Source organism: Tupaia chinensis, unplaced genomic scaffold, assembly GCF_000334495.1.
Source record: "Tupaia chinensis unplaced genomic scaffold, TupChi_1.0 Scaffold148587_1, whole genome shotgun sequence".
Lineage (NCBI taxonomy): Eukaryota > Metazoa > Chordata > Mammalia > Scandentia > Tupaiidae > Tupaia > Tupaia belangeri.
The window spans coordinates 2,002,075-2,028,768 of record NW_006208436.1 but is presented as its reverse complement, the minus strand read 5'-3'; the positions used below and the strand labels follow the sequence as shown (position 1 = coordinate 2,028,768).

At 36.1% G+C, this 26,694-nt stretch overlaps 1 protein-coding gene across 3 annotated transcripts in view; it reads left to right on the top strand.

Annotated features, from left to right (window-relative positions):
* Positions 1 to 21,688, top strand: part of DBF4 (DBF4-CDC7 kinase regulatory subunit) — a 30,720-nt gene extending 9,032 nt beyond the window's left edge. The window contains exons 1-11 of one of the 3 annotated variants that reach the window (XM_027769082.1): positions 1,739 to 1,829; positions 3,314 to 3,364; positions 3,463 to 3,586; positions 3,813 to 3,882; positions 4,071 to 4,147; positions 12,418 to 12,454; positions 12,924 to 12,969; positions 16,224 to 16,352; positions 16,840 to 16,954; positions 18,929 to 19,053; positions 20,417 to 21,688. In XM_027769082.1, the coding sequence (XP_027624883.1) occupies positions 3,363 to 3,364; positions 3,463 to 3,586; positions 3,813 to 3,882; positions 4,071 to 4,147; positions 12,418 to 12,454; positions 12,924 to 12,969; positions 16,224 to 16,352; positions 16,840 to 16,954; positions 18,929 to 19,053; positions 20,417 to 21,401 (1,710 nt within the window). In that variant the 5' untranslated portion in view covers positions 1,739 to 1,829; positions 3,314 to 3,362 and the 3' untranslated portion in view covers positions 21,402 to 21,688. Of the gene's footprint in view, positions 1 to 1,649; positions 1,830 to 3,313; positions 3,365 to 3,462; positions 3,587 to 3,812; positions 3,883 to 4,070; positions 4,148 to 12,417; positions 12,455 to 12,923; positions 12,970 to 16,223; positions 16,353 to 16,839; positions 16,955 to 18,928; positions 19,054 to 20,416 lie in introns of those variants that run through there. The other 2 variants (XM_006170482.3, XM_006170481.3) reach the window with 2 other exon arrangements.
* Positions 21,689 to 26,694: the final 5,006 nt, after the last annotated feature.

The following is a 26,694-nucleotide window of genomic DNA, read 5'->3' as shown; positions in this document are numbered from 1 at the left end:
CAGCTTGGTGTGCTCCTCAGAACTCAAATGTAGATGGCAGGTGCTTGACTTGTCCTATGTGGGAGCAGGGGAAGGTAAGAATTTGCAAGATAAAAGAGCAGCAGAGAGCTAAAAAGTTTAAAAATTTTAAAAAAAGAATGAGAGTGACAGAGAAAATACAAAGGGTGTTGTACTTGGCTAAATCTGGAAGGCAGGAGGGTAAAATCTGGGCAGACAGGCTTCAGTTGGCCTGATTACTAAAAGCAGTAACTCCTGGTCAGTTGTTTTTAATAATAATAGTATTCTACATTTTTTTCAGTTCTACTTAGTTTAATTGCCCCTGAATGCGGGTGATCTTCAGTGACATTGACTTTTGTATATTTGTCAGATATATGAACAGTAGTTTCCAACATTTTTTTTTTTTGAGAATTATTTTATTTAACTTTATTTATTTTAATTTGACCAGAAAGGGACAGAGTGAGAGAGAAAGAGAGGGAAGGTGAGAAAGCAAGCCGCAGGTCCAGGACTGGAACCGTGGTTGGCCATGTGAGAATCCAGCGTTTTTAACCACCACACCACCTGCTGGCCCTGAGTTTCCAACATTTTAGTATAGAAATTCTCTTTAAATAATCTTACACACATACTGGTGAAAGCACCTTCCCTCCTATAAATTTTAACCTTAGGAAATGATGTAACAATGATTTAAAATTGTGCTGTCCAGTACAGTAGCCAACAGTTGTATGTGGCTATTTAAATTCATTAAAATTAAATAAAATTTAAAATTAAGAATTTGGTTCCACTAGCTATAGTTCAAGTGCCCAGTAGCCACATGTAAGTTTCATATTGGAGAGAGTGCAAAGAACATCTCTGTCATTGCAGTGGACACTGCTGGTTTAGAGCATCTGTGTTTAAATTCTTTTATTTACTACTGGTGTAACCTCAAGCAAATCACTTCTCTTCAGTTGTCTTCTCCGAAAATGTACATAATATTAGTACAGTGGGATTGTTACAGGGGTTAAATTAAAATGTGTAAAGTTCCTAAAATGGTATCTAACACATGCTATTGTTGTGTTAATGAAATTCCATTATTCTTCTTCAGGATGCTAAGTTTGGAAAAATACAGTATAATAAACATCAGTTTTTAAGATTGTACATTGTATCAGCTTGGAATTTTGCACTGTGTCAAGCATATTCAATAGTTTATGGTTCTTTGTGTATTTTAGTTTTTGCTATAAGGTGAATATGCTCGCCAGAAGAGACAGAGAGAGGGAAAATGAGAAATCACCCCCTGGTGGTGGTAGGGCTGGCCACTCTGCCATCTCTTCTCGTCCAGTCTCCTCTCGGGATTTGGGATGCGCACAAATATACACACTGAGCCTGATTTCAAGCCACTGAGCCCTGGACCCTTACCATGCCCTTGGCAATGTGGAATCCAGCCTTTTGCTTTTTTTTTTTTTTGAGAGGTTTTTGCTACGTGGTGCGTGCGCTCCCCAGAAAGACAGAGACAGACAGAAAGCGAGAAATCACCCCCCAGGGGGGATGGCCACTGCAATCCCTTCTCCTCCATTCTCCTCTCTGGGGGATCCAGCCTCTTAACATCCACACCACCCACCAGCCCCAACAGTTTACAGTTTTTATGACTTGCTTAACAATACTTTATTTTCCTTTAGCGAGTTGAAGAATTTCTCAGCAAAGATATCAGTTACCTAATTTCAAGTAAAAAGGAAGCTAAATTTGCACAAACCTTGGGTCGTAATTCTCCTGTTCCAAGTCCAGAATCAGCATATACTGCAGAAACCACTTCACCTCATCCCAGCCATGATGGAAGTTCATTTAAGTCTCCGGACACAGTAAGTCTCTTAAATACATTACTCAAAACTCAAAAAACTATAGCCTGAGGAGCTCATGGTTTTCAATAGCAGGCTGGCAACAGGGTCCATTTAGGTTGGGCAGTTACAAAGCCACTTACATGTGGCTTTCCAATTATTAAGAAGGAATCTTTTAGAAAGATGAGGGTTTTTTCCTAATGTGTAGTCATACCATGATTCTTCAAGTATACCATTTTATTTGGGGGTGGCTTTTATTTTTTCAGAGTAACTTATAGCTGAAAAATTAACATCATTTAAAAAAAAATCTTTTTTTATTTCAGAGCAGGAATAAGCCCTGCTTGTTTTTGTATAGCCCACTGCCTGTTTTTGTTCAGCCTGCATGCTAAACATGGTTTTTACATTTTCAAATGGTTGGTTGAAAAAAATCAAAAGAATAATATTTTTTGGTACTAGAAGGTATAACATTCAGATTTCTTTGTCCATAAACTTGTGATGGAGTATAGCTGTACTAAATTGTTCGGGTATTATCTGTGGTGGTTTTAGTGCTTTAGGCAAAATTGAATAGTTGTGATAGAGACCATAAGACCTACAGTGCCTAAAATGTGTGCCATGTGGACCATTGCATATAAAGGTTGCCATCCATCCCCTGCTCTGGAATTATAGACATTACATCTCTTTCACTCCATTGGCAATAAATTGGAATATTAAGGGAAAGACAGATTAAATTGATTTAATTGGGTGTGAGGAATGGAAAAAGATTGAGAGATAGAATGTATAATTTATCTCATTTTTTAAGATTGAAATATAATTGTCATTCTCAAATATCCTCAGCGTATATACTATAGCCATTCAAAAAGCAGAAAACAAGGGGAAAACAGGTAGAAGAAAAAAGTTGGAAGGAAGTATCATTTGGGAAAAAAGTCATAATACATAGAATGGATAAAAAAAGTCAAAGGCAAAGAGAACAAGGAAGGATCTTGCATTCTCTCAGTTAATGTTTTTTTTGAGCAGAGAAATGATAGACTAGTGATTAGTTCCAGGCTCATTGTTGCTCATTGCATTTCAACTGCTTTTTCTTGTATTTTATTTTAAAAATAGCATAACAAAAACAATATGTAAGGTTAACTGTTATTCTTAAACCGTCAATTAAATAGGATGCTAAAATGTGAACCAACTTAATTGTAGATAGAGAATTCCAGTGGAACCTAGCTATTTTACTCTTCAGTTGAATAGGGTTTACTATAAAACTGACCTTGGTTTTCATTAAGTTGAATTTTAATTGTTCCACAAAAAAAATTTTAAAAACTTTTAAATAGATTTTGCCAAGACCCTAGAGAAATCACTTTTGACCATACATTTGTTGAATTGGTAGTTATTTAATGACTTGTACAAATAAAATTTCTCTATTTACTTTTATTTATTTTACCTTTTTAATCTTTCTTCAATGAAGCAATATTATAATCTTATGATTTTGTGGGTTTTTTTTTTTTTTTATCTTTTTATAGGTGTGTTTAAGCAGAGGAAAATTATTAGTTGAAAAAGCTATCAAGGACCATGTAAGTAGGGACTGAAATGTGCTTTATATTTTGTTATTAAAAACTCAACTAGAAATTTTAGATAGTCTTTGAAATTTGCCTTTCTTCATTTTTAATAGGAAGTGCCTAAATTTTAGCATGTATTTAATTTTACAAAAAAACAGAATCTACTTTTCATGGAGAAACATCCCCATCTTGTGGCCTTTTAAAATATTACTGGAAACCTTTGAAACTTGCCTTACGGTATGCATTGTCAACAACATGGGAAATATTTAGTGGGATCGATTTTAGAAATTCCAAAAGAAAAAACTTAATATCCTTATTACTGTTGTACTTCTAAAAGGTCTATTCTGAATAACCACCTCAGTGACATAAAGCATCAAATATTTTTTTCTTTTTAAAAATTCATTTTAAATAGTAATTGTCTAGAAATACTGTTAAACTTTTTTTTTGTTTGGTTTTCTTACAGGATTTTATTCCTTCCAATAGCATATTATCAAATGCCTTATCATGGGGAGTAAAAATTGTTCATATTGATGGTAAGAATTTATAATTGTTTTAAGTGCCTACATCTGTCCCTTGATTCCTTACTTTACATAGTGAAAATATTTACAGCAGGGGATACCTACAATGGCAGTTCTTTCATCTAAATTAACTGCAACTGTAAGAAGACACCAGTGTTTATTTCCAAAATTCTAATCTTAACCTTTTATTTCTTTTAATAAAGACATTAGATACTACATTGAACAAAAGAAGAAGGAGTTGTATTTGCTCAAGAAATCAAGTACTTCTATAAGAGATGTGGTATGTTGTCTTTATTTTTAAAACTTTTTAATTAAAAAAAATTATTAAAGGACCAGCAGGTACTTTGATGGTTTAGGCGCTAGACTCCCACACGGTTTATTGTGGTTCAGTTCCAGACAAGGCAGCCTGAAAATCACACTGGGCACATATGCATGTGTGCTCAAAATCCTAAGAAGAGAATGAGGGAGAAGGAATTGCAGAGTGGCCATTCCTCCTGGAAGGTGATTTTTTTCTTTCTTTCTTACTGACTCTCTATCTCTTCTTACTATCTTTCTATCTCTCTAGTGAGTACATGTACCCTATGTCAAAAGCCATTTTAAAAAAAAAAGGACTAAGTTTAATTTTTCATTTTTGTATCTGTAAGTTTTCTCAGTCAAATAGAAAGTATTTCCAGGGCCTACAGGTGGTATAGTGGTTAAGGTGCTGAACTCCCACATGCTGACCAGAGTTTGAGTCCCAGACCTGATGGCTTGCTTTCTCACTTTTCTCCTTTCTCTCTCTCTGATCAACTTAAAATAATAATAATAAATAAAATAGTCTTTAAAAAATACATTATTGTCAAAATATGCCAAAGGTAAGACTGTGTATCATAGTGCATGGTTTTGTTATTCAGAATAGTGATTAACTTTAGGTTAGTACTTGAGATAAAACATTCCTTGAGGGTCGACCAGCAGGTGGCCTGGTGGCTAAGGTGCTGGACACTCCCACATAGCTGACCATGGTTTGAGTCCCGAACCTGACGGCTTGCTTCCTCACTTTCCCTTTCTCTGTCTTTGTGTCTCTGGTCAAATTAAAATAAATGAATGAATAAATAAAATTAAATAAAAAATCATTCTTTAGGAAAAAAAAAAAACATTCTTGGGGTAGGCCAGCAAGTGGCTTGGTGAAGTCACTGGATTCCCACTTGGCTGACTGCAGTTCAAGTCCTGGACTTGGCAACCTGAAAATAACACTGAGTGCCTGTGCATGAATGCCCAAAATACTGAAAGGAGAATGCAGGAGAAGAGATTGCTGCTCAGCCATCCCAATTGGGAGGTGATTTCTCACTTTCCCTCTCTCTATCAAGTTCAGGCCCCCTATAGCAAAAACTTAAAAACAAGCAAAGTCCCTGGGATAGTGACATAGATTAGGTGTTTTGTTTTTGTTTTTGTCTGGTACTGTTTTTCATAAGATACTTTGTTCTGTGGAACAAAATTAACCTATTGTATAAAAAGTTTCTAAAATAAGTAATACTTTTCCATTTGAAAAATAAAGAATATAGTTACTTTTACCATAGGACAGGCACAACCACTGCCCAAGAATATAGTTACTTTTCAGATGCTTTAGATGGTTTGTAACATAAATCTTGTGACATAGTATAGCTATCTGTCCTGACCTTAAAATCATTGCTACCAAACACTGTTCTCTATTAGACTTAATATCCTCACATTTTTAGTCTCTTCCCTTTTTCTGGCTTCTTTTAAGCCTCTATATAGATTCAAGCCTTTTCCATCTATCTTTTAAAACAAGTAAAACTTACCCTGATCCTATATTCATACCTGATTACTATCAGTTTTCATATTCCTTCTCATCCATATTTCTCAAAATCTACTTTTATACTTTCCATTCATTTTTCAACCTACACAGTAAGAAATTCCTGCCACTTTGCCCAATCAATTTGTCAGTTTTTAAAACCAATGATACTTGTTCTCTCAGTTGTTGTGTATTCTTAAACTTTTCTCTTCTGGAATTTCTCTCATCTCTCTCCTCTTTTCAGTTTATCTATTTCTTCTATGAGTGAGAGAGACACAGACAAGCATTGCTGACAGGGTCCTCATGCTGTGGTCCACATCTAGCTTCAGCCAGCCATAGATCATGGGCTTGTAGGTGCTCAGTGTGTTCTGGGAAGTCTCTGGACTTGAACCTGGAATCTTCCCATGTGGGTCAGCTTTACAGTATTGCATTATGATCTAAGCCATGGTCTAGCCGTCTGTTTACTCTTATCTCAGTTTTCTCCTGGTTTTTATCATATTTCTGCTCTTCATGTAATCCATAAATGACTGGGATCTGAAAGGAAAATAGGGCTGACTTTTTGGTACACTGGTTAAGTGCTGTGCATTGTGATCTCGATCCCATGTGGCTGACTGTGGTTTGAATCTCAGCTCCAGTGACTTTAGAAACATTATTTTTGTCTGTGTGCTCATGCGCGTGTGTGCACACATGCATATGTTCAAAATCCTGATGGAAAGGCAGATAAATGGAAAAGTATTGCAGCTGGACTGTGTCCTGTTGGGGGTGTTTACTATTTCTCTATCACTCTGGCAAGCATGTGTACCGTCTAGCAATTAAAAATAAATAAATTTCATAGACGAGTGTATATAGACATGAAACCATAAGTAGGAAGTATGTTTTGGAATTTTTCTATAATACAACTTCATCTTTGAGTTGAAGAATGACAAAAAATTCAACTAGAAAAAACAACAGGTTTCGACCAGTAGATGGTGTAATGGCTATGTCACTGGACTCTCATGTAGTCGCAATTTGAGTCCTGGACGCAGTGGCTTAAACTCATGCTGGGCGCCTGTGCGTGCATGCCCAAGATCCTGAGAGAAGGGATTGTGGTATGGCCATCCCCCCTCGGGTGTGATTTCTCACCTTCTATCTCTCTGTCTCTTCTGATTTTGGCTCGTACATGTGCCCTATAGAGAAACCAACCGATTAAGATTATAAAGAGTCTTGTATAATTTATAAAGGAATTAAATTTTATTTTGAAAAATTTAGAAAGTTTTCAACAGTTTATAAATAAGAGTAACCTGATTGACTGCTTTTTTGGAGAGATCTGGTTGCCAGTAAAAAAAAAAATGAGTTATTTAACTCTTGAGACTGACAGTGGAAAAGTGGTTTTGAACTCTTTTGGACACCATTCTCAGTCAGTATGTTTTACATCACAACTACCCTGTGTGTACATGCCATATACAAGAATTCATGAAGTTCCTATGAATTCCCCTTTTTAAAAAGAATTATTTCTTTTAAAAGAAAAGTTATTGCTTTTCTTTCTCTCTTTCTGTCTCCAAAAAGCACATGTGCCCTATAGCAAAAATCTCTTAAAAAAAATTATTTAGGCCTTTTACCTTTCTCACCAACCTTTATGCTACAGTTTCTATAAATCTACTTCTTATGAAAATGCCATCAGAGTTTATATTTCTTTGCCTTAAAGTCACACATTTTTAAAAATAATTATTTAATTTTTAATTATTATTTTAAAATTTTCTATAGAGTATGTGTGCTCATGGGGGGGTGGGAGGAAAGTGAGAAAGCAAGCCACCAGGTCTAAGAATAACCATGGTCAGCCACATGGGAGTCCAGCACCTTACCACCAAGCCACCTGCTGGCCCAAAGTCTACATATTTTAAATAACTTACAAAGAGAAACATACCCTAATTCATCCAGATATTTACCCCTTCTCTTGTTTTTTCATTCTTGAAACTCCAGTTTTCTCTCTGATACTATTTTCCTTTGTAAGAAGAATTTCCATTAGTATTTTTTTAGAGCTTTTGCTGGCAGCGAATGCTATTAGATTTCCCTTAACACTGTTAGATTTCTCCATGTGAGAATATTTTCACTGAATAAGTGTTAGGAATTAAGGGATCAGAGGGAGTGTGGTGGTTCAGGCTCAGGACTCCCATGTGACCAACTGCAGTTCGAGTGCTAGACTTGATGGCTTGCTTTTTCACTTTCCCTTGCTCTCTGTCTTTCTCTAGTGAGCTCATGTGACCTATGACAAATTTAAAAATAATAATAATAATAGGGACCAGCAAATGGCGTAATGGTTACATCAGTGGACTCCCACATGGGTGACGACGGTAGGAGTCCTGGACCCAGCATCTTAAACCTCACATTGGTTGCATGTGCATGCGTGCCCAAAATTCTGAGAGGAGAATGGAAGAAAAGGGATAGTGGCATAGCCATCCCCCACGGAGTAATTTCTCATTTTCTTTCTGTCTCTCCCTCCCTCTCCCGTGAACACACGTGCCCTATAGCAAAAATCTCTCTTAAAAATCATAATAATAATAAATAACTATTTTTTTAAAGAATTATAAATTGATTGGCCGGCAGGTGACATGGTGGTTAAGGGCCCTGGACTCCCTCCCACATGGTCAACTGTGGTTCAAGTCCTGGACTTGGTGGCTCACTTTGTCACCTTTTCTCTCGCTCTCTTTCTCTCTGTCCCTCTCTGGTCAAATTAAACAAATAAAGTTAAATAAAATAATTCTTTAAAAAATTACAAACTGGGGTGAGCAGTTAGTGTAATGGCTAAGTCACTGAACTCCCGTGTAGTCGACTACGGCTCAAATCCCAGACCCGGTGGCTTAAACTCACGCCGGGCGCGTGTGCATGCGTGCCCAAGATCCCGGGAGGAGAATGGAGGAGAAGGGATTGTGTCATGGCCATCCCCCCGGGGGGTGATTTCTCGCTTTCTGTCTCTCTGTCTCTGTCTGTCTGGCGAGCGCATGCGCCTTATAGCGAAAACCTCTCCGAAAAAAAAAAGGAATTTAATTTTATTTATCATTATTATATATCTATATATTTATTTGTTTATTTTTATTTTTTTACTTTTATTTTTTTGCTACAGGGCACGAACACTCACCAGAGAGAGGGGAAGAGAGAGAGGCAAAGTCAGAAAGCAAGCAGCCAAGTCTGGGACTCAAACCATGGTCAGCCATGCAGGAGTCCAGCACCTTAATAACCACACCTCCTGCCAGCCCCTAGGACTTTTTTTTCTCTATCCTTGGTTATCAGCAGTTTGATTGAAATGTCTCTAGGCATGATTTATTTTGCAGTTAACTAACTGTTTGCAGCTTACAGAGCTTCTTGAATGTATACATTTATGTTTGGAAAATTTGAGGCTGTCATTTTATTTTTCCCCCCTAAACAATTTCTCTCTCTTTCTCTCTCTTTCTTTTTTTTTAATGTACCTCAGCACTAAAGTTAGACCCTTAAATGTTACACCATAGGTCTCTGAGGCTATATTCATATTTTCTCCCTTTTTTCTTTCAATTGGAGGTTTCTGTTCATCGCTTTCAAGCTCATCGCACTTCACTTTGGCATCTTCTTGTGCTGTATTAAACCTAACCAGTGAATTATTTTATCTCAGATAATAAATGTTTAGTTTTATAATTTGTATTTGATTCTTTTTTTGTGGTTTTTCTGCTGAGAACTAGTATCTTTCTATTCATTTTAAGTGTATTTGCCTTCACTTTTTTTGGGGGGGAGGGGTTTTTGCTATAGGATGTGTGCGCTCGCCAGAAAGATAAGAGACAGACAGAAAGCAAGAAATCATCCCCCAGGGGAGATGGCCACGCCACAATCCCTTCTCCTCCATTCTCCTCCCGGGATCTTGGGCACGCACGCACACGCACCCGGCATGAGTTTCAGCCACTGGGTCTGGGATTCGAACCGCTGTCAATTACATGGCAGTCCAGCGACATAGCCATTACGCTAACTGCTGGTCCATGTGTCTTCACTTTTCAAGTAAGTTTAACATCAGAAATATCTTAGAATTGGCATCTGATTATCTTATTTTTTTTTTTTTTAAAGAGATTTTTGCTATAGGGTGCAGGTGCTCACTGGAAAAACAGAGACAAAGAGAAAGAAAGTGAGAAATCACCACAATGGGTATGGCCACACTGCAGTCCCTCCTCCATTCTTCTCTTGGGATTTTGGGCATGCACGTACATGCACCTGTTCTGAGTTTTAAAGTCCCGCTACTCAAACCACTATTATGTAGGAGTCCAGTGACATAACCATTATGCCATCTGCTGGTCTCAGCATCTGATTATCTTGTTCCCTTAACAGTTGATTATGTTATCCTAGTTCTTGTCCTTTTTTGAATTATTTCTTCGATGAAAGACAAAGACAAGCATCCCTTATAGGATCCTCATACCACCTTTTATCCTTAGTCTTTACCAGTCAGGGTCATAGACAAGCATATATGTCCAGGTGGAATCCTCAAGACACAAATCTGGGGCCTTCTCTTCTGACTTCAGCCTTTTAGAGTGTTATCATTGCACCACTGCAGCAGGCCTTTGTGACTTATATGTCACACAAAGTTTGTCCATATGCTGAACACTAAACGTTATCTAGGCTCCAGATCTGTTGTTATAGCCTAAAGAAGATTGTTTTTATTTTTGTTGTTTGAATAGGCAGTCAAGCCAATTTTATAGAATCTGTTAGTTATGTCTCTCTTTATATGGATTGAGGGGGTCTAATTTCAGTTTCAGTTTGCAAAGACTTTTATGTTTCTTTGGAGTTGTCTTGTATACACTCCATATATATAGGTTAGTCTAAGAATTGGGTAGTAGGTTAAGTCTTTTTTAAAATATTTATTTAATTTTATTTATCATTATTTTTACTATTTTTTAATTTGACCAAAGAGAGACATATAGACATAGAGATAGAGGGGGAGAATGAGAAAGCAAGCCACCAGGTTCAGGACTCAAACTGTAGTCAGCCATGTGGAGGTCCAGCACCTTAGCCACCATGCCACCCATTGGCCCCAAGTAGGTCAAATCTTAGTTCCTTTTTCAAAACCCTTATGCTGCTTTGGCTCTGTCGTTTTTTTTTTTTTTTTTTTAACATTTTACCAATTTTTTAAAAATTATTATTTATTATTCTTCAATTTGACCAATGAGAGAGAACAAACTGTCAGGTTTAGGATTTGAACCATGGTCAGCTATGTGGGTTGAAAAAGAGAGAGCAAGCCACCAGGTTCAGAACTAGAACCACTGTTGACCATGTGGGGAGTCCAGTGCTCCAACCACCACACTACCTGCCAGCCCATTGGCTCTGTCTTTAGTATGTACAATGTGGGGATTAAGTGTGACAATTATGTAGGTTTATGCAGATAATTAGAGATCCCCTTATCCAGCCTGCTCCTTTCTTGAATCTCCTCAATCTGTAGCCTGCAGTAGCTCTTTTCCTGGATTGTCTAGTCAAAAAGGAAAGATTGCTTAAATTTTAGCTGCCCAGGCTACCTTTATAACTGCTACTTTGTAAATGAGGCCCACCCTTGATAAAATATAGGAGAAAAGAAGAATATTAGGTTGTTGGGGAAGTCATGATGAGTTTTTCTATGTACAAAGCATGACTGCTGACAACCCAATATTAAAGGGATTACCTCCATAATCTTTTGATCCCTGTATCCTCTTTCCTGGTTCTAGTAGCTAGAAAGATGAGATTTATATAGGCATTTTAGCGGTTGACTCTGCCACTACTGCCAGCTTCATGACTGGAGGTCCAAGTTTTGGCTCCTTTCTACAAATCTGCCTACCTTTTAAACTTTTTAGTCTTAGAGTAGTTGCTTATGAAACGCTGTCTGATTTTTACTTGTAATCAGTATATTAGATGACCTGAACTAACAGGGTGTAATAAAATTTTGCCTAACTGTAGTGTTTGGTTTAACCGTATGGTTTGGGTAAATAACGGGATACAAATTAGCTACATTACTGTTTTTAGATTATGTCATAACTAAACTTTTTCCTTATAGGTTTCTTTTTATGAAGGCAAAAACTATGGCTAGATCACAAGGAACTTCTAGTTATATTTTAAAACCAAACTTGTATTACTGATTGTGTATCAGTGGTTAAGATCTTTAAATCTTGAGACCAGCAAATGATGTAATGATTAGATCACTGGACTCCCACGTAGTCGACCACGGTTCAGGTCCTAAACTTGGTGGCTTATAACTTACGCTGGGTGCATGTGCACACCTGCTCAAAATCTCGACAAGAGAATGGAGAAGGGATTGTGGTGTGGCCATTCCCTGGAGGGTGATTTCTCACTTAATGTCTGTCTTTCTGTGTCTCCCTGGTGAACGCTCATGCCCCATAGCAAAACTCTCTTCAAAAAAGGATCTTTAAGGGCCAGCACGTAACATGGTAGTTAATGGCGCTGGATTCCCACATGGCCGACCACAGTTCAACTCCTAGACCTGGAAGCTTGCTTTCTCATTTTTTCTTTCTCTGTCTCTCTCTGATCAAATTTAAAAGTAATAATAACAAATAGAATTATATAAATAAAATTTTAAAAAAGCTTTAAATCTTAACTAATTATTGTGTAAGTTTTTTGGTTGAGTTGATTTTGGAAAGCAAGAACTTTTTTCTTTGCAAAACAACAATAATTACCCTTCATTGATTAAATTTTGTTCTCTATCTTGAGAATATTTGGGCAAATACACTTACTATCCTTTCAAAATCATCATTTTCAGTTTATCTTTTGTTTTTTCTTTTTAGGGAAAAAAAGCTGGTATTAGCATACAGAAAACAAGAAGTAAGTATTTTGATATCTTTATTTCTTTCCTGGAAAACTGATACCCTAACAGAGCCTCACTATGCCATCATCCTCCCCTGGGCCTCTTATCTAGCCAGGATAACAGGCATATGCAAGTGTACTTGGGAGTGTTCTGAACCAGGATCTGAACCTAGGCCTGCCATGTGGCTCTATCATCACACAGTGGTGCCCCACTATCTGCATATCTGTGGCTAAGCCTTACAACTATTAGGAAAAAAAATCTTTAGATTACCTAGGATGTCAATTATATTGAAAGTCAATTATCTAAATACTTCTTAATTATGAAATAAGATTATGCAGTGGACCTTCTGTATTCCCAGGGGGTGGAAATTACCTCATCTGAGTATTGAAACTGCAAGAGATATGTAGCTCTTTCATTCTGATATTTTTTTTTTTTTTTAAATCTGGATTTGCCCATCTCTAATGTCACGTTGTCTGTGTTCTCAAGCAGGAAGACTCAAAAAGCCTTTTGTAAAGGTGGAAGATATCTGCCAGTAAGTATCTAAGACTAAGTATAATACAAAAGGAGAAGATCTCTAATTAGGCTAGCCCCATTAATAATGTTAGGTTCTTTTTAGACTTATGTTATACTAATATGAATATGCAGTGCATGTTACAGGAAGTAGCATTATTTCATTCTTGCTGAAGTATTGAATTTAAATTAAATCTGTTACAAAATCTCTTAGCAATATCAGTTGATAGTTTATAGCAGTCATAGAACCAATTCACTTTTTAGTATTTCTAATAATTATTCCCTAGCTAAATGTAGTGCCAAATTATTTAGAATGTTAAGATTGCATCTGCATTTATGATTTAAAAAAAATGGTTAGATACTCGACCAGCAGATGGTGTACTGATTATGTCACTAGACTCCTATGGAGTTGTTAGTGGTACAGGTCCCCAACTCAGCGACTTAAAACTCACTCTGGACACTTGTGTGTGCATGCCCAAGATCCTGAGAGGAGAATGGAGAAGAAGGGATCTCCTTGTGGCCATTCTCCTGGGGGATGATTTCTTGTTTTATGTCTCTCTGGCAAGCAAAAATCTCTCTCAAAAAAAAAAAGAGAGAAAAAATTATTAGGTACTATTTGGGAATAGGTCATCTGAGTATAACATCTTATATATTAACTTTCTAAAACTCACTCTGAAGTTTTCTCAGATAAATCTTAATGAAAATACAGATACCAGTAAATGAGTTTGGCATAGGATAGATACTTAGATTACTTCCTCTTGAATTTCCAGTTACTCATTAAGATAGAGACAGCTAATTCTGTCATGTGCTCCTGTAGATGATAAAAGTATATTAGAATTTTCTTTCTATGAAATATGTTACTCTAAAGAAGAAATGCAGTTATTGGGTCGTCAGAAAAGTTGTGATGTGTTTTTCTATGCAAAAATGTGCCGTGACAAAAATTAGGGAAGATACCAATAAATGGAAAGATCACAACATTCATGGATTGGGAGAGTTGATATTAAGATGTCAATCAGTGCTGACCAAAGTGATCTGTAGATTTCAGTGTAATCCCTATCAAAAATTACTATAGACTTTCAATACACCAAACAATCTTGAAAAAGAAAAACAAAGTCAGATATCTCATACTTCTTAATTTAAAACAGTACAAAGCTATAGTAATCAGAACTAGTTGGTACTGGCATATAGACGTACAGTCAATGAAATAGAATAGAAAGCCCAGAAATAAATTTACCACACATGGTTAAATGATTTTCAACAAAGGCACAGATTATTCAGTAAGAAAAAGATTTTTCAACAAATGGTGTTAGGAGAATTAAATATCCAGGAGAATGAAGATATGCAAAAGACTGAAATTGGACCCTTAATTTATATCATTTATCGAGACCAGCAGTTAGCATAATGGCTATGTCTCTGGACTCCCATGTAGTTGACTGCGGTTCGAGTCCCAGACCCGGTGGTGTAAACTCACACCAGGTGCCTGTGCATGCGTGCCCAAGATCCCCAGAGGAGAATGGAGGAGAAAGGATTGCGGCATGGCCATCCCCCCTGGGGGGTGATTTCCTGCTTTCTGTCTCTCTGTCTCTCTTTGTCTGTCTGGCAAGCGCATGCACCCTATAGCAAAAACCTCTCCAAAAAAAAAAAAATTTATATCATTTATAAAAGTTAACTCAAAATAAATAAAAAATTAAGTCAAAATATATCAGTAGATAAAAGCATTAGAAGAAAACTTAGGGAAATAATTCATGACTTTGGATTTGGCTTTTTTTTTCCATAAGTGATTCTTGCTAGAGGGTGTGTACATTCACTAGAGATACAGAGAGAAAGAGAGAGAGAAAGTGAGAAATCATCTCCCCAGGGAGGATGGCCATGCCACAATCTTCTCCATTCTCCTCTTGAGATCTTGGGCACACATGCACTTGATGTGATTTTTAAGTCACTGGGTTCGAGACTCTACAAAGTCGACTCTGTGGGAATCTTAACGGTATTAACCATTACTCCATCTGCTGGTCCTGGTAATGTTTTTTAGTTATGACACCAATAGCACTTGGCAAACTTAAAAGAATTCAATTGAACTGTATAAAAATTTATAACTGTTCGTCAAAGGACACAGCATAGTAAAAAATGCAACACAAAGAATGAGTTAAGATGCAAGTCATATATCTGTTGTAGTAACGGCTTAATATCCAGAATATATAACTCATAAAACTCAACAAAAAAATCAAATAACTGAATTACAATGAACAAAAGCACTAAACAGGTATTCTTTCTGACAATGATACATAAACTTCCAACAAGAGTATGAAAAAATGCTCATTATCACTAATCATCAGGGAAATGCAAATCCAAACCACAGTGAGATACCACTTCACATCTGTTGGGACGGCTACTATAAAAAAACAAAAAATATAACAGCCAAAAGGTGGAAGCAGTCCAAGTTCATTAGCCGATGAATGGTTAAACAATGTGGAGGATATGTATGTATATACGTACACAAAGTGGATTATTATTCAGCCCTCAAAATTTTTAATTGCCAGAGGGCATGTCTGCTCACTAGAGAGGGAGAGAGGAAGAAGGAAAAAGCAACCACCAGTGGGGCAAGCTCTCACTGAAGTCTTTTGTCCATTTCTCTAACCTGTTGGGATTTTGTGTGTACATGGCACCCAGCATGCTTTTCAGGCCGCCAGGGCTGGGATTCAAACTGAAGTCAGCCATGTAGAATCTAGTTCCCTTAACCACTAGACTCTGGGGTCAGGCCTAAAACAAACAAAATTCTGACTAGTGTTACTACGTGGTTAAACATTGTCATGCTATTTGAAATAAGAGGGAAAATATTGCATGATTCTGTTCATATGACTCACCTAGATCAGTCAAATTCATAAATTCAGGAATTAGGTAGGGGCTGCCAGGGGCAGAAGGAAAAGGGGGAATGAAGTTACTCTTTAATGGATATAAAGTTTCATTTTTTGCAGGATAAAGAGTTTTGGAGATGGATAGTGGGAGTGATGGTTCTACATTATTGTGAATACTTAATATAACTGAACTATATGCATAAAAATGGCAAAAATAGTAAATTTTTTATCTATTTTGCAATAATTTAGAAATTGTTTTTAAATGTTAAAGAAATTAGGCCTAAAAACAGTTCTTCAAAAGAAAAGTCTGATTTCTTTTGTTCGAGTTCCAGATGGTTTAAAATGATTTTGAAATATTAAACTTTTAAAACTTGTTTTGTTATTATAGATGATCTCATGTATTTGTCTTTTTTTTTTCTTTTAGAGTTTATAGACCATTTTATCTTCAACTGACCAATATGCCTTTTATAAATTATTCTATTCAAAAGCCCTGCAGTCCATTTGATGTGGATAAGCCATCTAGCGTCCAAAAACAAACTCAGGTTAAACTAAGGTTGGTTTGAATTTTTACTTACAGAGGGAATTTTATTCAGAATGTCATCTCAAGTAATTTTCTTTTTATATGAACATTTGAAAAGAGTTTATTTTAATGCTATCATGGTGATTATGTATTTGTAATAACTCTTTTGGTTATTTTCCCTATGTATATTTTTAATGCTCTCACTAGATTTAAAATTGAATCTATTTCATGTGTGTTATATTTAGTCACTTTTCATAGAGGCACAAGGAGGGTCTTAAAGGATTTACAAAGAATAAGAATGTATTGGTTTTCTTGAATGATCTGAACATTTTTCAAATTATTCATTCCATTCTTAGTTTCTATTTTAACTTCCTAAAAAGAAATCTGATTAAAATTACTTACTGATACAAGTCTCTGAAAATTATGGCAGATTCTATGTAGGTTAAGGACAATAAATCTTTTGAATTATTTCTTAGGTTCAACAGTTAATTCTTTTAACATGTATTATTTCTATCACCAGAATCCAAACAGATGGTGACAAATATGGTGGAACATCAATTCAACTCCAGTTGAAAGAGAAGAAAAAAAAAGGATATTGTGAATGTTGCTTGCAGAAATACGAGGATCTCGAAACTGTAAATATGATTTTATATTTAGAGGATTTATATTTCTAAAACTCTTAATAGTATTTGCCCTTTAACTTTAGTGCCGATTATCATTTACAACTTGATAATTACAGGAACGGTATTTCTCTTTGATAGAAATATCTTAAATTTTAAGAGGGGAAATAAATATTGAAAAATCGTTTTTATTCATTCAAAAATACTTATTGAATAGCACAGTGGAGTACACAGTACTGTTCACTGCACTGCATGAACAGCATTGGATTAAAGAGACTGAGTTCTAGAAGAATAATCAGACATATAGAGGGAATATTACATCATTCCTGCATGAAAACATTAAACAGGTGGAAGAATGTTGCTATTTATTTAGACTACACAAGCAATATCAAACTAATAAAGTGACATTTAAGTAGAGACTGGGAGAGGTGAAATCAAAACCTTGTGAATATTAAATTAAGCAAACAAGAAAGTCTTAGATTAAACTAATTGACAGGATAAAAGAACAGATGATGGAAGCCTAGACTAGGTGGTGATAGAAAAAGTGCTGAGACTTGGTCAGATTGTGGGTCCAAGAGGATTTGCCAATATATTGAATATTGGGAGTGAGAGAAGATGATGATTACAGTATTTTGGACCTGAGCACTTAACATGAACTTATTTACTATGGGAAGAGAAAAATTGAAAGTGGACAGAATTTTTAGAGGTAGCAGAAAGAGAAGTAGGATAGTTCAAAGGTTCATGGATGAAAAGAGAGTTTCAAAGATGGAAACTGGGGACCTATGATGGCACAGTTAGACTCAAATGGAAGGAAACCTGAGCTCTCATCCCAAGACCTTGAGCTTGTCAGCTTCTGTAAGTGTCCTTCACCCGAGCTGTCAGGGACTCAGGATGGATTATACCATGGAAACCCTGTTTGGAGTACATGTATCTCTGTTTCTTTCTCTCTCATGGATGAAATGATTGGATAGACTTAAAAACAGCAAAAACAAAAATAAAAACAAACAGTAAGTAGTAGGGAATAAATGGGACTGTTTGTAAGCTGATGAACAAGACGAGCTTTTGGGAACCAGCAGTTAGCGTAATAGCTGTATCGCTGGACTCCCACGTAGTCGACCGTGGTTCGCGTCGCAGACCCGGTGGCTTAAAACTCACGCCAGACGCTTGTGCGTGCGTGCCCAAGACCCTGAGAGGAGAATGGAGGAGAAGGGATTGCGGCGTGACCACCCCCTCTGGGGGGTGATTTCTCGCTTTCTGTCTCTCTGTCTGTCTCTGTCTGGCGAGCACACGTGCCCTATAGCGAAAATCTCTCCAAAAACAAAACAAAACAGAACAAGAGCTTTGCTCTAGGCTGCCCAGATTTGAATTCTGGCTTCTTGTTTGTGACTTTGGACAGTGCCCAGCACATAATAAGTGCTTATTAATATTAGCTGTCATTATTTAAATTGTCAATTTTAAAAATAATAGATAGGTTAGTGTTTGGCTTTGGTGTATAAGATAATAGTAAAATTAAGGAGGAGGACAGTACCTGAAAATATCTGGTTCATAAAATATCTCCTTTAGACTAAATTGAAATGTAATTATTTTATTATCCAAAATATATTAGTGTTTCATGTCAGTTTTTTGCATTTTGTTTTTATAATAAGGGTCAGAAATATAGTTGGTTTAAACTTGCTTTTAAGTAGAAACTAAAATATCTCAGAAGAATTTTGATACAGTTCATTCTTCTCAGTTTTATTGTAACCATAAAACCATTTGACTTTTCTCACTGAAAGACAGGTTACTGTAAAAACCAAAGTAGTTTTAGCAGTTTCTCAGAAATTACTTTTATTTTATTCTTAACATCCCATGCAATGTAGGAAGGGGTGTTTTCTTTGGAATAGTTAATAGAAACCTAATTTTAGGGGCATGGAAATGCTAGAAAACCTGAACAAAAAAGACATTCTGTTGCTTAAAAATATAATTTTATATTTTAAAAATCTGTTTTAGCATCTTCTAAGTGAGCAACACAGAAACTTTGCACAGAGTAACCAGTATCAAGTTGTTGATGATATCGTATCTGAATTAGTTTTTGATTTTGTGGAATTTGAAAAGGACACACCTAAGAAGAAAAGGTAATTTCTCAACCCAAGTTTTAAATTCTACGAGAAAATTAAAATAGTTTATGAAACTAAAAAAGAAATCTAAAGTTTGCGTGTTCTTAGGAATATGTGTTTTCAGGGTGTAAAATATTTAATAACAGGTTTTCATCCCTCCTCTCCCACTACCAAAGATGTTTACCTTAGATTAATTTTAGTTGTCTTCTTGACATTATGCTTTAGAAAAGGAATTGACAAGCTTTGTAAAGAGCCATATGGTTAATATTTCAGGTTTTGTGAACCATAAGATCTCTGTTGCGAATGTTCAGTTTTGCTGTTGTGTAATGGACCCAATAGATATGGCTAAGTTCCCATAAAACTTTTTTTAGGAAAAAACCAATACTATATATATGTGTGTATATATATACACACACACACACACACACGTGAGCGTGTATGTGAGAGAGAGAGTGTGTGTGTGCACGTGTGTGTAAGGGCCAACCCTTGGCATGGTGGTTAATGTGGCTGAATCCCACATGACCTACTACACTGTTTGAGTGCTGGACCCAGTGGTTTGAGAAACATAATCAGGCATTTGTGCAGGTGTGCCCAAAATCCAGGAAGGACATGCTACCTGCTGGCCCCAAGACCTAAATTTTTCTACTATTATATTTCTTTGGTTTACGTGATTAAAATAGGTTAAACATCAATTCGAGGATATTAATTACTTTGGGAAGAGAGGGGAGAATATGGAAGAGAAAGGAGATATCCTAGAGTTTACAGCTGTATCTTCAAAATTTTACTACTTTAGGGGCCAGCAAGTGGCATAGTGATTAAGAGCACTGGACTCCCACATGGCTGACTGTGGTTCGAGTCCCAGACCTGGCAGCTTCTTATCGCCCCCCCCCTCACTCTGTCCCTCTCTGGTCAAGTTAAAATAAAGAAATAAAGTTAAATAATTTTTAAAAAAAGTTTTACTTTAAAAAAAGCCTTAAGGCAGGGCCAGCAGATGGCATAGTGGTTAAGGCAATGCACTCCCATATGGCTGACTGTGGTTTGAATACCAGAGCTGGTGGCTTGCCTTCTCTCACTTTCCCCTTTTTTCTCTGTCTCTCTCCTACCACATTAAAAATAATAATAATAAATAAAATTAGGGGCCAGCAGGTGGCATGATGGTTAAGGGTGCTGGACTCTCACATGGCCAAATGCAGTTTGAGTCCCAGACCTGGTGGTTTCTTTCAAGTTAATAAAATAATTCTTTTAAAAATATATAAATAAATAAAATTGTAAAAATAAATGAAAAAACAAAACTTAAATAAATTTGGCATGTTAAGATGTATTTTTGTAATATTTTCTAAGTTAAGTAGGCTTTAATATTTTTCTTCTTTTTTCTATAAAGAATAAAATACAGTATTGGCTCCCTTTCTCCTGTTACTGCAAATGCCCCTAAAAAGACTGAACCTAAAGAAAAGCTGGATTTGCAGCATGTTTCTCAAAAAGACTTCAGGAAAAATAATATACAGGTGCTTGAGCAGAATTTCCTGTATAAAGAAACTCTGGAATCTGAACAAAAGCTTGTGTTTATTTCAGAACTCAACTCCTGCCCTTTGAATGAATTGCGAGGACCTCATGAGAAAATAACTAATAATTGTTTCATGTTAAATACAGCTGAAAATGACATGAAACAGAATTGTATACAGCTACCTCTACAGAAAAATAAACAAGAGTGCATCCTTGACATTTCTGAACATAAGTTCGTTATAAATGACAGTGACGTAGAAGAACTAAGGGTAAAATGCTGTCCATATAGACTACAGACATCTATACAAGTTTCTGATTTCACTGTGGATAATAATACATCTCAAGCAAAACAAAAGTCGGATACTGTGCTTTATCCAGCAAAAGATCTGAAGGAAATGGACCTTCATTCAGTATTTGGTCAGGATTCTGATCCAATAGCAATAAACAATTTACAAGAGCACCTAAAAGTTCATGTAATGACCCCATCCCATTGTCCTCCTGCAGAACCTAGCAAATGTGACGTCAGGAATTTGGATAGTTTACCTTCTGGTAAAATCCATCGAAAAGTGAAAATATTATTAGGACGAAATAAAAAAAATCTGGAACCAGCTACTGAATTTGATAAAAAAAGAATTGAATTTCTTACTACACAAGAAGACGAAAAAAATTGTAGTTCCCCAATGCAGTCTCTATTGGACTTATTTCAGAGCAGTGAAGAGAAGTCAGAATTTTTGGGGTTTACAAGCTGTACAGGAAATAGTGGTATATGTGATGTTTTAGATATTTGGGAAGAGGAAAATTCAAACAGTCTGTTGTCGATGTTTTTCTCTTCCCCTTCGACTTCTACATTTACTGGCTTTTAGACTTTTAAAAATGTATACTTTTCAGAAGTGATAAGGATCATATCCTTGTAATTTTTATAAGTACGTATAAAAATTCTTAGAATTTTTGTCATCTTTGTTTACAGAACCAAATGTAAATATTAACAATAAAGGTGATGTTTGCAATTTTCCACAAATTTAATACCTACTACAGAAAAAGTATAGAATAAATTTGTGACTTCTTTTACAAACTATGTTTACAATTGTTTTCTGAGAATTATAATGCTTTATGTCACTGAAAACTAATTTCAAATGAAATTTTGAGATTATAATATTTGGCATTATAAATTTTTATACTCCAGTTAATATCTGTTGTCCATTAAAATAGATTCCCATGAAAACATGACATTACTGTTTTAGGAAACCTAAATTACATACAGAAAAAAGTTATATTAATTTGTGTGTTGGAATTCTGGAAATCATCAGAAACATTGACATTTAAGGATGACTCAGTTGGACCATGCTGGTCTTGTGGCACTGAGGAGTTAGATTATTTGTAGGAGTAAATAGAAGCCATGAAAGGAAAACTCAAACCAGGCTCACAAATTATATATATATATAAATTTGTAATTCCTAATTTACCTTTGTCAATAACTTTGACAATAACTTCAAAATTTTTTACCCACTAATTTGATTTTAGGAGATGAAAGGAAGGAGAGCATTGGCTTGTATAGTTTTGAAATATATGTGAGGATTGCCTCGATTTGGCACTTATTGATATAATTTGGAGAAGAAAAGTTGGAATGTAAAAAATATTTCAACTTTTATCACTAGAGAGATGAGGCATTTGCCATTCAGCATCTATTCTTAAAGAAGTGAAGCTTTTACAATGTGACATTTTTTTTGCAGTAAAAATTGGTGCCATGGAATATTACATAAATACATTGTCACTAAAAATGAACTGTGGTTAACAGTCTTCATTTTTCAAGATTCTATATGGTTCCCAATATAGAACTCATTAATGTGCTTTTATATTATACAGTCTTGTGTTGATTAGCAGGAGAGATACATTCTGAGAAATCATTGGTGATTTTTGTCATTTTGTGAATAGCATAATGTGTTCACAAGTGTAGATGTTATAGCTTACTATAAACCTGAGCTATGTCACTGGCGTAAACATGTATCAATGAGTGTTATTTTTGCCATTTGGGCTTGAGAAGTATGTTTCTCAGGTCAGTCTGTGGCATGATGGTTAAAGCAGCTGGATCACACATGGTTGACCACATTGTTGGAGTCCCAGACCCGGCTCCTGGAATAACATGCTGGACATTGTGCATGTGTGTGCCCATGTGCCCAAAAACCCCAAAAGGAAGGAGATGGAAGAGAAATTGAAGCATGACCATTCCCCACGGTGGGGAGGGTTCTTTTTCACTTTTCTTGCCTCTTCCTCTCCTGTGAATACATATTCCCTCTGACAAATTCTTTAAAAAGGAAGAAAGATAGGAACTTTTCAACAGTCTTCTTGTTTATACCAGTATCTTAAGTAGGACAGGTAATTTTACAATATATACATAAATTCAAACCTTGTTTCCATTAGAAATACACCATTTTCTGTTACAAATGCCTGTGTATATATGTGAATCTGTTAAGTTTTGTAGACAGGCTTCTAATAATCTGGATGAAACTTGGAAAATTAGGTTTTTCCCCTTAAGTTATTATCTGTATTCTCTCAAATTTTCCTAACAAGAGACATTAAAATGCTCCAGGGGCCAGCAGGTGGTATAGTGGTTAAGGCAATGGACTCCCACATGGCTGACTATGGTTCAAGTCCCAGACCTAGCAGATTTCTCACTTTCCCTCTCTGGTCAAATTAAAAATAATAATAAAATTTAATAGTTCATTTAAATAAAAACAAACTTGTTCCATGATCCTTGAACCTTATTGTGAGTCTCTTCAATTTGAAGTGATACTATTTGTCCCACAGCTTGTCATCATTTGCCTTAGTTGTATTTGATAGTCAAGCAGAACTTTCCAGTAAAAGTTGTTAAACTATTTTGACACTATTTTTGAACTATTACCCTTTTTTTTAAGAGAAATTTTTGCTATAAGGGTATGTGCGCTCACTGGAGAGACAAAGCGAGAAATCAGGCCCAGGGGGATGGCCATGTGACAGTCCCTTCTCCGGTCTCCTCTCAGGATCTCAGGCACGCACACACATGCCTGGTGTGAGTTTTAAACTGCCAAGTTTGGAATGTGAACCATAGCCAACTACGCAATAGTCCAGAGACATAGCCAGTATGCCATCTGTTGGTCCCGATATTGAGCTATTATAGTAAACATGGGCTTTTCGAATTCCCCCAAGATCTTTATAATGAGTTCTAAGGTTTTTAAGAATGCTTATTTGGAACAGTGCTATATACCATTGCAGAACCAACACATGGAGCTTGTATGGGCTGTACTGTCTATTAATAGATTGGCAAATAACCAAAGGGATGAATGCAGGTAGAAATGCAGCCTGTTATTTGTAGCAAGTGTGTGCCGGCAATGAAGGTATAGTCACCCAGAAATAGTACTTTGTTTACTGTTTACCATCTCTATCCAGAGATGATGCTTTTTTTTTTTTTTTTAAATTTTCATTTCTCTAATAGCATGCAATTTTGGTTTGCTTCTCAGATTTGCCTTCAAAAGGACAATCTTTAATGTAGTAAAGGATGAATCTCCAAAGATCCCTCAGCAGGGTAGACAGGAAATTTGGTTTGCTTGATAGAAGATACAGTCTGCCAAAAGTGTTGAGAGAATTATAAAGATATTCCCACAAAGCACATGATAGGTGAAATTTTGTGATATCAAGAGCACTGACACTGAAAGGTGTTCAAAAAGAAAGAAAAAGGCACCTAATTAACTTTAGCAAAGTGCAACAGATAGTGTACCATTCAAAGTTGGTTTCTCTGGGTTGGTCCCAAAGCCTAGTGGATAAGGAGAGCTGGATTCCACATGGCCAGCCACAGCTTGAAGTCCCAGCGAGGGAGGTTGAAAAATGCTGGGCATGTGTATACTGAAAATCGCAACAGGATGGAGACATGGAAAAGGGACTGTGACAAGACCATGCCCTGTTAGAGGATGTGTGCCCTCCCCCCCCGAGTGTACATACCCTCTGGCAATTATTTTTTTAAGTTTTAAGTTGATGGTTCTTTTTCTAGGAATAATTAGAAACACCAGGAGTGAAGACAAACGTTTTGTGACTAAAAGATAAAAATGTTTATTTTTCTAATGATAAATATGCAATTGTAGCAAAAGATATTTTACATAAATCCATATAATCTAAATGTCTTTCAAGCCAGTGACTTCTTTGCATGTGTGGTTTAGTATGTCTTAACATAATTTATGGAACCATATATAAATATTTCTAATTCTGATGTTTGTGGTTTCTAGAGAACTATAATGAATGTGAAGGTAAAGTATACCTATCTTTAAAGGAGGAATAAAAAACAAAAGGATTGTGTGTAAAACTGTCACCTACAACCACTGAATTTGAATCCTTTTTTTTGGAAATGTAGGGTCATTTTTTGTTACCAGATGAGAATTTGAGTTGTTGATTTTTGTTCTTAAGTATTTTGCTGCTAGGATGAATGCATAGTTAATATTCTGGATGTATTAAAAGATATATTAAAATACTTAATAAATTATATATTTAAATGTTAATCCATTTCTTTTTTTTTTCCTGGAGAGGTTTTCGCTATAGGGCACGTGCGCTCACCAGACAGACAGAGAGAGACATAGAGACAGAAAGCGAGAAATCACCCCCCATAGGGGATGGTCACGCCACAATCCCTTCTCTCCATTCTCCTCTCAGGATCTTGGGCACGCACGCACACACGCCCGGCGTGAGTTTTAAGCCACCAGGTCCGGGACACGAACCGCGGTCGACTATGTGGAGTCCAGCAACATAGCCATTACGCTAACTGCTGGTTCCCTCCATTTCTTTTTTAAAAAAATTACTTAACTTTATTTATTTTAATTTGACCAGAGAGGGACAGAGTGGGGATGGGGGGTGTGAGAAAGCAAGCTGGGATTCAAACCATGGTTGGCCATGTGGGAGTCAGTGTCCTTTAACCACCACGCCACCTGCTGGCCCCTATATGTTTTCAGTTTCTATAAGTATAGTTTTGATTCTGAGACCAAAGGGTTTTATGTTATACTTTCAATCAGAAATAATTCCAATGTTTCATCGATAAAGTGGAATATAAGAATAGTGGGCCTTATTCTAGAGACAATGATAAAATTTGTAAAAATAAAAATAATGTAAACTCTCACTGGGCTAGTTGGATCTTTTTTAATTTTACTTCTTTTAATACTTTTTAATTTAATCACTATACATTTTACTGCATACAAAATGAATTTTCCCAGTGTGGATACACTGCATATTAATCTAGTCAAAGATATTACTAAACACATTATCATCAACAGATTATTTTCCATTTGTCTATTAAGCGTTTTGCTTTTTTTTCACTTGATTCTCTCCCTTCTGTCCCCTCATTGCCCACTCTCCTCCCCCACACTGTCTTTTATATGCACATTTGTTCTCCATGTTTTTATACCTTCAAAACTCAGTTTCTGCCCCAAGTGCAGACATTTAGTATATACTAAGAGGGGGCATACAATGCCTCTCTTTCATAGTCTGGCTTCCTTCACTCAGCATTATATCTTCCATATTTGTCCATTTTCTATCAAATGCTAGGGACTCATTGATTTTTATGGCTGAGTAGTATTCCATAGTGTATATGTACCACAATTTTTCAATCCAGCCAAATGCTCTTTGATATTCAGGTTGATTCTATATTTAGTAATTGTGAATAATGTTGCAATAAACGTGGATGTGCAAGTGTTTTTCTGACTGAGTGTATTCCTATCTTTTGGGTAGATACTCAGCAGTGGAAGTGGTTTTTTAGGTTTTTGGGGAACCTCCATATTCACAGAACATTTACGTTCCCGCCAACAGTATAGGAGAGTTCCCTTTTCACCACAGCCTTGTCAGCACTAACCATTCTTTACTTTTTTTTAAGTTGGATTGTTAGGGTTTTATTATTATTATTATATTTTTTATATTTTTTTTAATCTTAGTCATTCTGACTGGGGTTAAATGGTATCTTGTTATGGTTTTGATTTGTATCTTTCCTATAATAAGGTATGTTGAACAGTTTTTTATAAGCTTTTTGACTGTTCATATGTCTTCCTTGAAGAGTTGTCTGTTCAGCTCACTTGCCCATCTTTTATTTTGATTATTTTTTGCAGGTAAACTTGAGTTCCCTGTATATTCTGGTTATCAGTCCCTTAT